The sequence below is a fragment of the Arachis duranensis genome, chromosome 9, assembly GCF_000817695.3.
Source record: "Arachis duranensis cultivar V14167 chromosome 9, aradu.V14167.gnm2.J7QH, whole genome shotgun sequence".
NCBI classification, from domain to species: domain Eukaryota; kingdom Viridiplantae; phylum Streptophyta; class Magnoliopsida; order Fabales; family Fabaceae; genus Arachis; species Arachis duranensis.
This window is the reverse complement of record NC_029780.3, coordinates 117,385,598-117,398,966: the sequence shown is the minus strand read 5'-3', so window position 1 is coordinate 117,398,966 and position 13,369 is coordinate 117,385,598. Positions and strand designations below refer to the sequence as shown.

The following is a 13,369-nucleotide window of genomic DNA, read 5'->3' as shown; positions in this document are numbered from 1 at the left end:
AGGAGGTAGAAACTATGGAGCATTCAATTCTGCTCTGTCCGTGAACGAGAGCGGCATAGTTTGGGGTTTAGTGCCAATGCATCCCAACCCCTGAATTGGTAAGCACATTTGGTATGTGGCTGATGGACAACATAAAGAAGATTAAATTGATGGGTGAAGAAAATAGAGAGGACATGATAACCAGAATCGGTTGGCTAGCATGGAAGATTTGGAAAGCCAAGAATCAAGGTATTTTTCATAACGCGACCGTGAATCCAAAAAAGGTGATAACGGCTACTATTGCAGAAACGGAATTCAGAGACTCAACAGAACAATAAGCACCAAAAGTAAAAAGGAGAATAAGACAAAAAAAAGCACCTGATAAGATGAAAACCTCCTCCAAACAATTGGTTGAAAATGAATGTTGACGCGGCATTCAGAAACGAAAAATGGGCTGCTGCAATGATAACCAGAGACAACACAGGAAAGCTATTGTTAAAAAATGCTGTAAAATTCAAAGCAGTTTCAAGTCAAGCAGCAAAAGCATATGCCATCAGACAAGCATTAATCACAGCAAAAAATTTAGGAATGAAAATGTTTTGGTGGAATCAGACTCTCTACCTCTCGTACAGGTGATTAAGTCCAGAAGCTCTATTGGTAAAGTGGATGCAATACTGCAAGATATTTGGCATTTACTGGATAGTGTTCATGGTAGCGTTCTGACATGGTTGCCGAGAAAAGAAAATGTTCTGCTCATGAGGTGACGAGACTGAAGATGGCGGATGATCTTCACCAGAATTGGTGCACGCACCCTCCAAGAAGCATTGAGGCAATCATAAAAAAGGAAGCTAGGTGGGTGCTGAAAGTGTAACGATAAAAAACAAAACAGTAAGTCATTGCAGTTTGAAGTGGTATCCCGTCTAACCAGATCACTTGTGATCTGAGACAGAGTCCGTGTTTCAACCCGAATTATATAGTTTTTTGGTTTTGGTCGCAACCGGCCTTTGTCGTACGGCCTTTGTTGATCGGTTGAGGGCGAAATCGGAGAAGGATCTCGGTTATGCTAAAAGTGCGGAAGTCTTGTCATCAGGAGCGTCTTCTTCGCGGAGGAGTTGGTCTGCGTTTGAAAATCTGCCATTGATGAAAAATGCAAGCTTGGCGTGTCGTAGGGTAGCAAATGCTGAGTTGCAAGGAAATGGATCGGGTTAGTCATGGTGTACTAGGGATGGCAAGCGAAAAAGTCTAGCCCGCCTTTTTGCGCGGGCTGGTCCGTCCTGTCCCACTTAGTGAGGTGGTCCTAAAATTTTACACCGTTCCGTCTAATTACGGGCCGGCGGATTAAGCCCGCCAAATCTTCTTTTTTTTTTTATTATTAATTATTAAATAATATATATAATTTCACAATTATTTTAATAAATTTATAATTTCTAAAAATATAAAGAATTATATTTTTTATATTAACAAATATTAAAAATCTACTAAACAGACAATTAGAACATATTTAATATTAGATAAGGTCAAAATAAAATAAAAAAAAAACCCACTAACAAAGTAGCAACTTATGTATGAGAGGGGAGGCTAATGCTGTGCCTCATTGTTCGAGGCTCAGGCTAAAACTCATGGAAAATCCACTGTATCATGCACCATGATTGCTCGGATTTTTTATTTTAATAAATAAAATAATTATAATAATTATTTAAATATATAATTTAAAAATATTTATTGAAATAAATAATTCAGTCTTATCTCGTTTATATTTGTATATTTCATTTGTACAATTATCTCGTTTACAGTATAAACGAATAAGATTGGGTTATTTATTTCGATAAATATTTTTAAATTATTTATTTTAATAATTATTATAATTATTTTATGGTGAAAATTCAGGTACAGTCAATTTCACATAAAATTAATAATTGAAAATCGTTAAATAATTTTAGTGATTTGACTAAATTTTTATCTAATACCATAAGCTATTAATTTTACGTGAAGTCAAACTGTTGACTTTATTTTATTTATTAAAATAAAAAATCGAGATTGCGCTGAGCCTTGCTTCAAAGTTCAAGCATGTTTCATGGTTCAACTTGCTCCATGTCATACATAGCATTCATGCATCACTATTCTCATGGTGTCTCTTGTTCACACATCATATGTCATGCCATATCATCTTTTCTTCTTTCCGAAAAGATAATCTGACGCAATCAATTTGAATTTTGAAACTGAAAATTTTAAATATAAAATGAAATCTCAATATTTTCATACCATACGCTCCGTTCTTTATCCTCTTCGCTATTCAATGCCTCCTCTTTGGAAACCTAACCCGACCCGAGTTTCACATCCGAAAGAAGAATGGAACCCTGTGTAACCTCCTCCATTGTCGCCTCTCTTTAAATCTCGGTGCGCTCTCTCCCCATACCTCCTATCCCACTCTGTTCAGGTAAACCTCCCCTTTGGCTTCTCCTCCTCCTTCAATGCATTGTTAATGATTTAGGGATCGGTCAAGCTTTCTAGGGTTAGGGTTCCATTGGAGACCATGAAAAAGACATAATTTATTAATCCATTAAGGCTATCAAGTTCTGTTCTTCTCTGCGGCCTGGGGGCAACACCAACACCAAAACCTATGAGCTTTGCAAATCGCCATGGACTACCGATCCATTCTTGCAAGGCCTGCCAAGAAAATAAACTGGTTGGATCTTCCGCATGACCTCACTTTGATGATCATTGGGAAACTTACCACATTTCAGATCTTAACCAGTGTTCAGTTCGTGTGCCGCATATGGCACCGCATCTGCATGGATCCGCTCATGTGGCGCACCATCAACATGTGCGATATTGGTGTGCACGATTCAGTGGACTATAAAGTGGGGGAGATGTGCCGTCATGCAATGGATCGTAGTTGTGGCCTGTTGGTAGACTTAACTATCGAGTACTTTGGCACCGATGATCTCCTCAAATATATAATTAACTCGTAAGTTCAAAGTTTTTCATTTCTATTTGTATCAAATTATTTTTTAGCATTTATTGGCATATGATTTTTAATGTGATGTTTGTATTGGTAATTATAATTGAATTCAGCTAGGGAGTGAATAGAGTATCTGTATAATATGCACAATGAATTGTTTATTTTGTCTAACATGAATTAAAAAATGAACCATAAAATACTATTAATTTCTCAAATACAATATATCTATATTATCTAAAACAACCATATGGATATTAGGATAATAAACATTTGATATCCCATTAAATCGAACATTTCTAAATTTCTATTGTGCACATTGTACATATATTTCATTGGCTCCTTATACTTCTTCATTATAATAAGGTCATCGATAATCTATAATTAAGTTGAGGAATTCAAGTTGAATTACAATTGTTAAAAATTGTTAAAAGCTTCATGAATTACAAAATTTATTATTAACTAAATAAGTGTACGTGACTAAGTGTGCATGAATAAAGAACAAGATATTGAAATTAAAGATTGTTCACACATGTTTGAACTTTGAAGTGTTATCATTATAAACAAGTCTTAATCTCATGACTAAGTGTTTCTTAATTATTAAGATAGTAATTAGAATTCATGCATATATAAAGGATAAAAAGTGCTATCTATTTACTACTCAGCTAATAAAATTAGTCATTATGTATTTATATATAAATATACAAAAATATTATTTGTACACTAAAATCAGCTACTAAAATCAGTCATCAATATATTTGTGTATAAATATATGTGTGGTTTAATTTATTTTTAATGTGTATTTATATTTTAATATATATTTTATACAGGTGGCTGACTTTGGTGGCTAATTTTAATATACATGTAGCATTATTCATAAATATATATGTTGTTTAATACATTTTTAATATGTATTTTGTATTTTAAATTTGTATTCTTAGTATGTTTATTGTTACTTCTCTAGAGAGTACGAATATGCATTACTGTTGTGTGTTGTTTCTCTTCCCAGTATATTATTATGATTATGGTGTTCTGTTATTGAGTTGTCTGAATAAGTGATTTGGACAAATTAATTGTGGATTTAAAATGTAACAGTTTGTATGATGATTTTTAACAGGGGATGTCATAAATTGCGATATTTGCGATTTGTTAAATGCTATCGAATCTCAGACAAAGGATTATGTGAGATGGCTGAAAAACTTCCATTGTTGGAGGAACTTGATATTACCCCTTGTTTCGATGTATCTAGTATTGCTTTAGAAGCAATTGGTCGAGGTTGACTTCTTCTGAAATCATTCAAATTTAACAATGGTTGTATTTGTGATGGTAACGGACAAGCATTTGCTATTGCACAAAATATGTCCAACTTACACCATCTCCAACTTGTTGGAAACTCCCTCAACAACAGTGGTTTGAGCGCCATTCTTGATGGTTGTTCTCATCTTGAATCTCTGGATTTACGCGAGTGTTACCATGTTGAGTTGGAGGGGATATTGAGGACAAGATGTGACGAACAATTAAAAGATTTGAGAGATCCAGATGCACCCCTTGACTTTCAATTATTGGGACGATGCTATGACACGACAGACCATGATGCATTATATGAGTATCTACACGAGAAGAGGGTTAAAAAACAAGAAGCTGAGAGAGCCGAGAAAGAAAAAAGATATACAGAAGCAGAAATTTTGGATGAAGCAAATTAGGAGGAAATATATGCTATATGGGAATGTATTAAAAATCCAAGATTACCGTATAAAGGATTAATTCTAGGATCAAGTAGGGAAAAGAAGAATAATACTAAAATCAAATAGAAGAAGAAACATGAAAAAAAGAAATGCAAAATTAATAACCGAAAAAGCATATATTATGAAATAGAAGATGCACATGAATTATTGCAGTCTGATGTTTTCTTTCTTTAAATTATAATTTTTTTATATAGATATGTTTATTTTATTGGTTTAATTTCGTCTCTCCTCAAAAATAAAAAATTGTTTGAAGTTCTTGAATAATATAAGTTTGTTGAGACATTTATTATTATTATTATTATACAGTCTTCATAATTTTCCTCAACCTCTTCTATTCCCAAAATTCCTACTTATATGTTTCTCTTTCTATGTAATATGTTACAACTTTGGATTAAGGTATGCAACCACAATAAATAACTTAAATCATGCAATATAGTTGATTCAAAATCTTCGCCCACCATTTTTCTTGATACATTGAAATCCTTCGTCAGGTGACAAATATGGAACAATCTGGTTGCAATTTACAAAAAAATGACAATTACGCTTATGTCATTTGGTTTTTCTTATATTGCCAACATTGCCAAGGTGGTAAAAAACTTCTGATTAGCATCTTTGGATTAATCATTAGCACTATTAAGATATACATAACAAGATTTTAATCAGTGTTTTAATTGTTAGGTGTCACTTCTATATTTGTCCATCATTTTAAAGCCACTCATAGTCACCCCTCACTTAACTACCACATATAGTTGTGATGTTGTTATATAAACCTGTTCCTACCCTAACCCAACGGTATGGCCCAGGTCCAAATACACCAAAAGGCCCAATCCAAAGATTGGCCTTCGTTATTCACCGACCTCTTCAAAAGAGGTCGGACTCAACACAGACTTCCTTCCAAAGAAGTCGGGCTCAAGAAATAGCTGGCAGATAACACTTATTCAAATAAGTAACTGCCCCTAAAATCTCTCTAACCACTTCTAGAAGCCATATCCCAACAATCCCTAGATAAAGGGACGGTTATCCACCTAAAAAGGTGGCACTACTCCAACGGTGGTTATTGGTTCACCACTACAAATACACTGACACCGCTCAGGTATCACTAAGTCCCAATACTCTCTAGACCTGCTCACACCCTTGCTAACTTAGGCATCGGAGTGTCTTTGCAGGTACCACCCCCCATTCTCTCTCACACACAAGTCCGAAGGAGGCTCCCAGACGTAAACCAAGTCGGAGACCACCCTCCTCTAGCGCTTGGGCCTCACAAACAAGCCCAACCACCATCCGGTTCTAGGTAAGCCCCGAAACATTGGCGCCATTGTCGGGGACCTGGAGCTCAATCCTTGATAATGGCGGATGATCAACAAGATGGTCGGATAACCTCTCGACATGAATAAGATGCAAGCATGTTAAAAAGAAGCTGGAATACAGTTTCTATGGATACCAGAAATCCCATAAAAACTTCTCCTAATGGAGAGAGGATATCAAATAGGGATGATGATTCTACTTCTACAGTTAAATTGGATTAAATCAAACAAAAAGAGAAGAAAGCAACATCCCAAGGCCATTGTAGAAGGCAAACCAAGACGAACTCGAAAGCCAATTGAATAAAAGAATTTTCAATTCAGAAAATTCAATTGGCAAAAGAAGTTACGTGAAAAAAAAAAAGACGAACTCGAAAGCCAATCGAATAAAAGAATTTTCAATTCAGAAAATTCAATTGGCAAAAGAAGTTACTTGAAAAAAAAAATGAACTCGAAAGCCAATTGAATAAATGAATTTTCAATTCAGAAAATTCAATTGGCAAAAGAAGTTACGTGAAGAAAAAAAAAGAGGAAAAGGGAACGTGACTAATCCCAACCTCTTCGTGAAATAGGATGGACAATGACATCTGTGCCAACTTACAATCTCGGAAAAATCCATGATACCCACTCATGAAATGGAACAGTTGCATGTTCCAAATACACAACATCAGCCAATTTGAACGCAACCCAATCCGACAACGGAGTGATGAATCCAGTTTTTTCTTCAGTGGATTCACCTGTCAATTACAACAGTGAATAACACAAAGAATTCTCATGGTACATCTTTCGTTGGTTGCTCACAAATTACATCACTGCCAATGAATATGGAAAGAAATATTCCTGTGGTAGAATTTGATGTTGTTTGCACACCAATAAAGATGGATGTCTTCCAGGAAGAAAACTGGAATCCGATCCAAAGAAAAAAGAAAGTCGGGGTGACAAAGGCCCAGTCTTCATTGGAGGGAATGATGGTCAGACTTTTCTTCAAAGGTCGGATGAGTTGGGAGCTCACCAAAGAAAATCCGACCTCTTTTAGAGAGCTCACGAATAAAAGTCCGACCTCTTTTTAAAGGTCAGACTTTACAACAAGGTCGGATGAGTTGGGAGCTCACAAAGAAAATCCGACCTCTTTTAGAGAGCTCACGAATAAAAGTCCGGCCTCTTTTAAAGGTCAGACTTTACAATAAGGTCGGATGAGTTGGGAGCTCACCAAAGAAAATCCAACCTCTTTTAGAGAGCTCATGAAGAAAAGTCCGACCTCTTTTAAAGGTCAGACTTTACAATAAGGTCGGATGAGTTGGTAGCTCACCAAAGAAAATCCGACCTCTTTTAGAGAGCTCATGAAGAAAAGTCCGACCTCTTTTAAAGGTTAGACTTTACAACAAGGTCGGATGAGCTGGGAGCTCACAAAGAAAATCCGACCTCTTTTAGATCCCACGAAGAAAGTCCGGCCTCTTTTAAAGGTTAGACTCTATAATGAGGTCTAAAACCTCATTGCTCAAAAGAATCCGACCTCTTTAGATCCGACAAGGAAAAAATCCGACCTCGTTTTGGAGTCTGTAAAAAATCTGACCTCTTTCACGATCAACTCTACGATGAGGTCAAAAACCTCGAAGAATATCAGAAAGAGATTCCGACTTCTTTCCAAGATCAGAGTCTACAATGAGGTCGGAAACCTCCAAGCTTAGAAAGAAAGTCCGACCTCTTTCCAAGCTTAGAAAGAAAAATCCGACCTCTTCTAAAGATCCAAGCTTATGAAGATAATTTGACCTCCTCTGAGGATTCAAGTCTACAAATAAAAATCCGACTTCCTTTAAGAGCTTACAAAGAAAAGTCCGACTTCTTTCTTGAGGTACAACTTCGAGAACCAGATCCCAAGCATAAATGGCCATGAGAAGGTCATACGAAGAAATTTCTCAACTGACAACCTCGTCTTGATCCAAAATGACATCGGACCAAAAGCGGACGAAGAAAAGCCAACACCAAAATGAAAAGATCCAACAAAGTCACTTAAGACTTGAAAAAGAACTACTACAACATACTCAACTTACTCGAAAACAATCTACCTAGATTGTGCCATGTTTACAACAAAAGGGATACTACAGCTAGAAAGCGCACCTTACTCCTTAATGCACACTTTTTCTGACTTGAAGTGATGAGATCCAAAGTGGCGTAAGAAGTTATAAATGCAAATCGTGGTCCGACCTCATTAAGCCACTTGTACTAAATCAAACTGGCAAGGGGCAAAGCCTAAAACGAGTTGCACAAATAACTTAAAGACAGCGTGATCATAATCAAACATCAACACGAAGAGGATGTAAACCCGACGTCACAACAATTTGTTTAAAACATATTGAGAAAGGATGGCGATTTATAAGAATGCCTCCTCAAGCCAAGAGATAAGTATCCGACCTTACTAAGTTGACACAACAAGTATAAAACAAGTTATCCGACCTCCCAAAAAGAGAGTCCAAAATAACTTGTAAAAGTCACATAGAAACAAATAGTAAGATTCAAGAATGGCATGACTGAATACTCGAGTCCGACTTTATGAAGCTCGATCTCGAGTAGGGGCACTGGCTTATCATGAAAGCTAAGTCCAAAATTATTAAAAACTAAAGACAACATTCTACAATGATGCTAGAGCACGAAAGAAGAACGTGACCCCCTTCCAGAAACCTGAGAGCAAACTCAGATAAGGAAAGAGCTCTTGAGACAAAGGATGGCTACGAGATTCGCCGCAAAAGACCTCATCTTGATAAGAAAAAATATCAGGCTACTGAGTTCGGGCGAATGAAAGCTGACAACAAAAAGGATAGGACCCTACAAGATTACTGAGATCTTAGGAAAAGGTTATTACAAGGTGACCGACTTAAACAGCACCGAGCTACCAAGGTCGTGACATGCTTGTAACATGAAAAGGTACTATAGCTAAAAGCAAACTCTACTCCCTGATATACTCTTTTTCCAACTTCATGATTTTTTCCCAAAAATTAAAGGATTTTTTCTGAAGAAGGGTTTTTAACGAGCATCATAGTAGAGACTAAGGGATCATAGATAGTGAAAAACCCTTAGTAGCAATAAAAGTACCTTCGCAAATAAATAAAGATCTTTTATCTCTTATAAATTCCTTCTCGTTTTTCTTTCTTTCTACGAAACGCACCGACTTAAGCTCGACAAAGCGTGAAAATCCCATGAACCGACCTAGATGGTCGTCAGGATAAAACGACGAGGTACAAGTCGGTGTAAAGAGGTTATAAAAGTCGATCGTAATAAACTCGGAAATTATCTGACTTACAAGTCGGAAAAACCGAGAAAAAAGGAAACGCATCGCAAAAATAACCTAAATCATAAGAGCTCAATAAATCAAAAATTGAGTATAAGGAATACCAAAAAGAGATCAGGAAACCTATTGAAAGCACTAAGGCAAAAGGCTGTCCCGAGTTGTTAAGGAAAACTTAACTTAAAAGAAAGGGACAGTCAGCCAAGAAAAAGGTTTTTCAAAACAAAGATCAAAAAGGTTTTTTCTAAGATTACTGAAATCTTAGAAAAGGGCTACTACAAAGTGTCTAACTTCGAGGGTGAAAAACTACCCAGGTCGCAACACACCTCCAACATAAGGAGATAAAACAATTCCTTATGAAAATTGATTTTCTACAATTAACACACACCAATTGAAGCTCGATAAACCGCACTATATTTATTCAGTTAATTCTATAATATTTTTTTAGAATTTAGTTAATATATATGTTTTTAAGATATATAATAAATTTATTATTAGTAAAAAATTTTAAATATTTTTATTTAATAAATATAAAATAAATTTATTGAAAATTTAATTTTTTATATTTTTAATAATTTTTTTATTTTATAATCTTAATATATGTTCTAAAAATACATAATAAATAAATTAATAAGAGAAATGTTAAGGGCCAATAAATTGTGTGATTTGTAATTATTAATTAGTCATTATTAATAATTTTAATAGTGTAAAATTTCATCTAAAAATAAGAAATCATTCACTTTACTTTTACTAATTAACTGCTAACCAAATTTCAATAAAACTGCCCCTTCACTTTTTCAATTAATAATTCATTCGCGTGGAGGAAGAAGTCTATAAATTCCTTTTAGAAAAAATTGGTAAGACAACGCATTTATTATACATTAATACATAATTGAAATTCACACACTTATTTATATTATCCAAAGAGTGAGTAATTAATGCGTAGCCTGACCACTATATCCGAGTATTTTTACAGGTTGATGAGACTTTGAGAGCTGAAGAGGTTGAAATTTATTATGATCCAAGTGACATATTCGGTGTTCTACTCAAGGGACACCCTCAAGATGACAACAAAGCAATGCAGCATCTTCATCAAGATTCAAAACACACCCACTCTTGCCCCTTTGCAAACTAGTACCTCGTAATCTCGGGAATTTTCATTCCTAAAAAAATTATCTTCAGAGATGTAATATCTAAGAATAAAATTATATGACTGTTTGTATTTTTGTTGAGGTAACTAATGAGATTCGAAAATTTTAATCTGACAATGTTAAAATTAGACCAAAAAATAATTTTTAAAATACTTTAATATTTAAATTAGTAGTATTTTAAGTGATAGTGTATTGAAAAAAAACTATCTATTAAATTTTCTTTTTTTATTTATTTATATTTTTTATGAGATAACGATTTAGACATTTATTGCTTTTAATGTATGCGTTTAATGTTATGATTTGACAATTTCGTGATTTTGTGACTTTATTAGTCTTATAACATGCATATTAACTAGTAATATAACATACTCGTTAACTGGTAATGTAATATACATGTTAACTAGTAACGTAATATTCTCATTTAATCATAATCTCAAGTATTATTTTTGTCCAAAATAGTGCCCCAACTCGAATTTTTTGACTTAGCGACTTTGTAAAAAAATACTCGAATTTGATGGACCAAGCCCAAATAAAATTTTTACACTCAGTACTTTGGTTTGTTTTGTGGACAAGTTCTTTTTTCGTTTTCTCAAGTAGCTCTTAGCTATTTTGAACTTATTTAAGCTAAGTTTATTTAAACCTTATTGCCTTTAAATTTTATAATTACATCTTTACATGTTACCGTTCTTTCGATATTAGTATAACAATGCTTTTAGTGATTACCGTTGAATCAATATCATGTTACCGAGATAATGACTTTATGACTTCGCTTAATTAGCATTTAATGGATTTTATTCTTATCCATAATAGTTTTCAATTTAACGAGCTCATAACTTAATGACCTTATTTAACAAGCATTTAATGGGTTTTATTCTTGTCCAGAATAGTTCTCAATTTAACAAGCTCATGATTTAATGACCTTACTTAACAAGCATTTAACGGGTTCTATTCTTATCTAGAATAATGCCCCACCTCGAGTCTCTTAACTTTTTGACTTAGTCAATAATAGCCAAGTTCCTTGAACAAACCAAGTTTATTCTCAAAGCGATCTTTGTATGAGGTGATGGTTGGCTTCGTCTTCTAACGTTCCGATCTCAAATGGTGGAGACGTCTCAAAATCCCAACATCTTTTGGCAATATTCTCCTGAGGGAGTTTCAGCCTGTCGTGTTTGTCGATAAATACTTAATGACCGAGAAAATCGAGTCGGGATTGACTTAGTTGCTTCTTGCATATTGTACCTGCCCTACCCCATGAGACCTGAGATTTCTCATTCCTCATGACGTGTGCCAACACGCATAGGTTTAAATATACATGCGACATAGGTAGTAAGTTAAAATTATAATCTGCGACGCTAAAACTTTTTAGCTTTTCTAAACAATAAGTTTTGGGTAATTAATCAATTACCACTATAATCAAATTTTCTTTATTTTATTAATTTATTAAGTTCACTGAATAACAAATTAGCAGAGGAATAATCCTAGATGCATCATCAATCAACAATTGGTACATGATCACAATTTCTATTCTTAACCCAAAATACTCTTACCATAGGATAAATCAAACTAATGCCTTAGTCATTCTTATAAAAAACCTTAAGATAAACTAAACCATTAGTTCACTTAAACCCATCAATGTTTAACCATGGCTAAGGATGAAAAGAAAAGAAACATATCCTCTCCTTCCTTTAATTTCCACGGACATCACCCTCAAACCAAGGATGAAAAGAAAAGAAACCTATCCTCTCCTTCCTTTAATTTCCACGGACATCACCCTCAAACCATAGTTACACCACTTAGTTAATTAGCTAGTATATGCTTGGTCATTAATATTGAAAACCATTTTTTCACACCTTATATATATATATATATATAAAAGATAACTTTTAATTTTATTTTAAATTCTTAAAATAAAAATATACAAAAAGAACAACGTAAATATAACATTTTTCAAAATTGTGTGACAATGGAAGTATTTCTTTTTTTTTAAAGGTAAAAATATTTTATTGAATTGAAATTAAATCAATTACAATAAAATGATGTTGTCTGAAACATTGAGAGATTATCCCAAAAGAACTAATTAGAGCTTCTTTACCGACATAGAAGAAAAAACTTAGGAAGAAGAAGAAAAAAGAAAAAGTTTAAGAAGAGAAATGAGTATGAAAATTGAGAGACCATATTCGTTAGCAAGTTTAAGCGCCTAAGACAAAAATTTTTCAGGAGACTTTCTTTGGCTCTCAAAAATAAGTGTGTTTCGGTAACACTATATCTGCTAAAACAAATATGCAAGTTTTTGGTTGTACTGTTTCAGGGTTAAAGACTTAAAGTGAGTTGTCACTAATGGTTGATTCCAAGCCTTCTGTGATCAATTAGTTGGTGTAAAATAATAATAGAAATATGGTAATTATTTGAGTAAAAACAAATAATTCTAATTACATTAAAGTCATAATTGATTTTTAAAAGAGTAATGATCAAAAGGATTATCAGTAATATAAGTATATGACGAACAATGATACATAATACGTAGACATATAATTATAATATTTTAATATTTTAATATTTTATTAATATTAAAATATAAATTAATTTTTAAATTTTTTTTTTTATTAAGACATGGTTGACACAGAAGACACTCACGCGTTACGAATAAATATCGATGATGGTACATTTCTACGAAGGTTTATATTTATTGTTATATTATTTTTAATTTTGTAATTGAATTATTTTTGTGTAAAAAATATTAGAGTTAACATAGTATTTTTTTTAACTTATACATTTAAAAATCTAATTAGGTTCTTAATTACAGATATTCTTAATTCTAAAAAAAATTCTATTAATTCTAATATTTTTTACCGTAAAAATTTATTTTTTTTCAAAGTTAGGAGTGAAATTTAAATCTGCGATCTCAAGGTGAGTATGGAGAAACCATGTCATTTGAATTATAACTTGTTGGC

At 33.6% G+C, this 13,369-nt stretch overlaps 1 protein-coding gene across 1 annotated transcript; it reads left to right on the top strand.

Annotated features, from left to right (window-relative positions):
- The first annotated feature begins 2,618 nt into the window (after positions 1-2,618).
- Positions 2,619-4,641, top strand: LOC107467857 (putative F-box/LRR-repeat protein 23). Its single transcript, XM_052254437.1, has 3 exons — positions 2,619-2,947; positions 4,056-4,213; positions 4,277-4,641. The coding sequence occupies exons 1-3, from the start codon at positions 2,619-2,621 to the stop codon at positions 4,639-4,641; spliced, it is 852 nt and encodes a 283-aa protein (XP_052110397.1).
- The last annotated feature ends 8,728 nt before the right edge of the window (positions 4,642-13,369 follow it).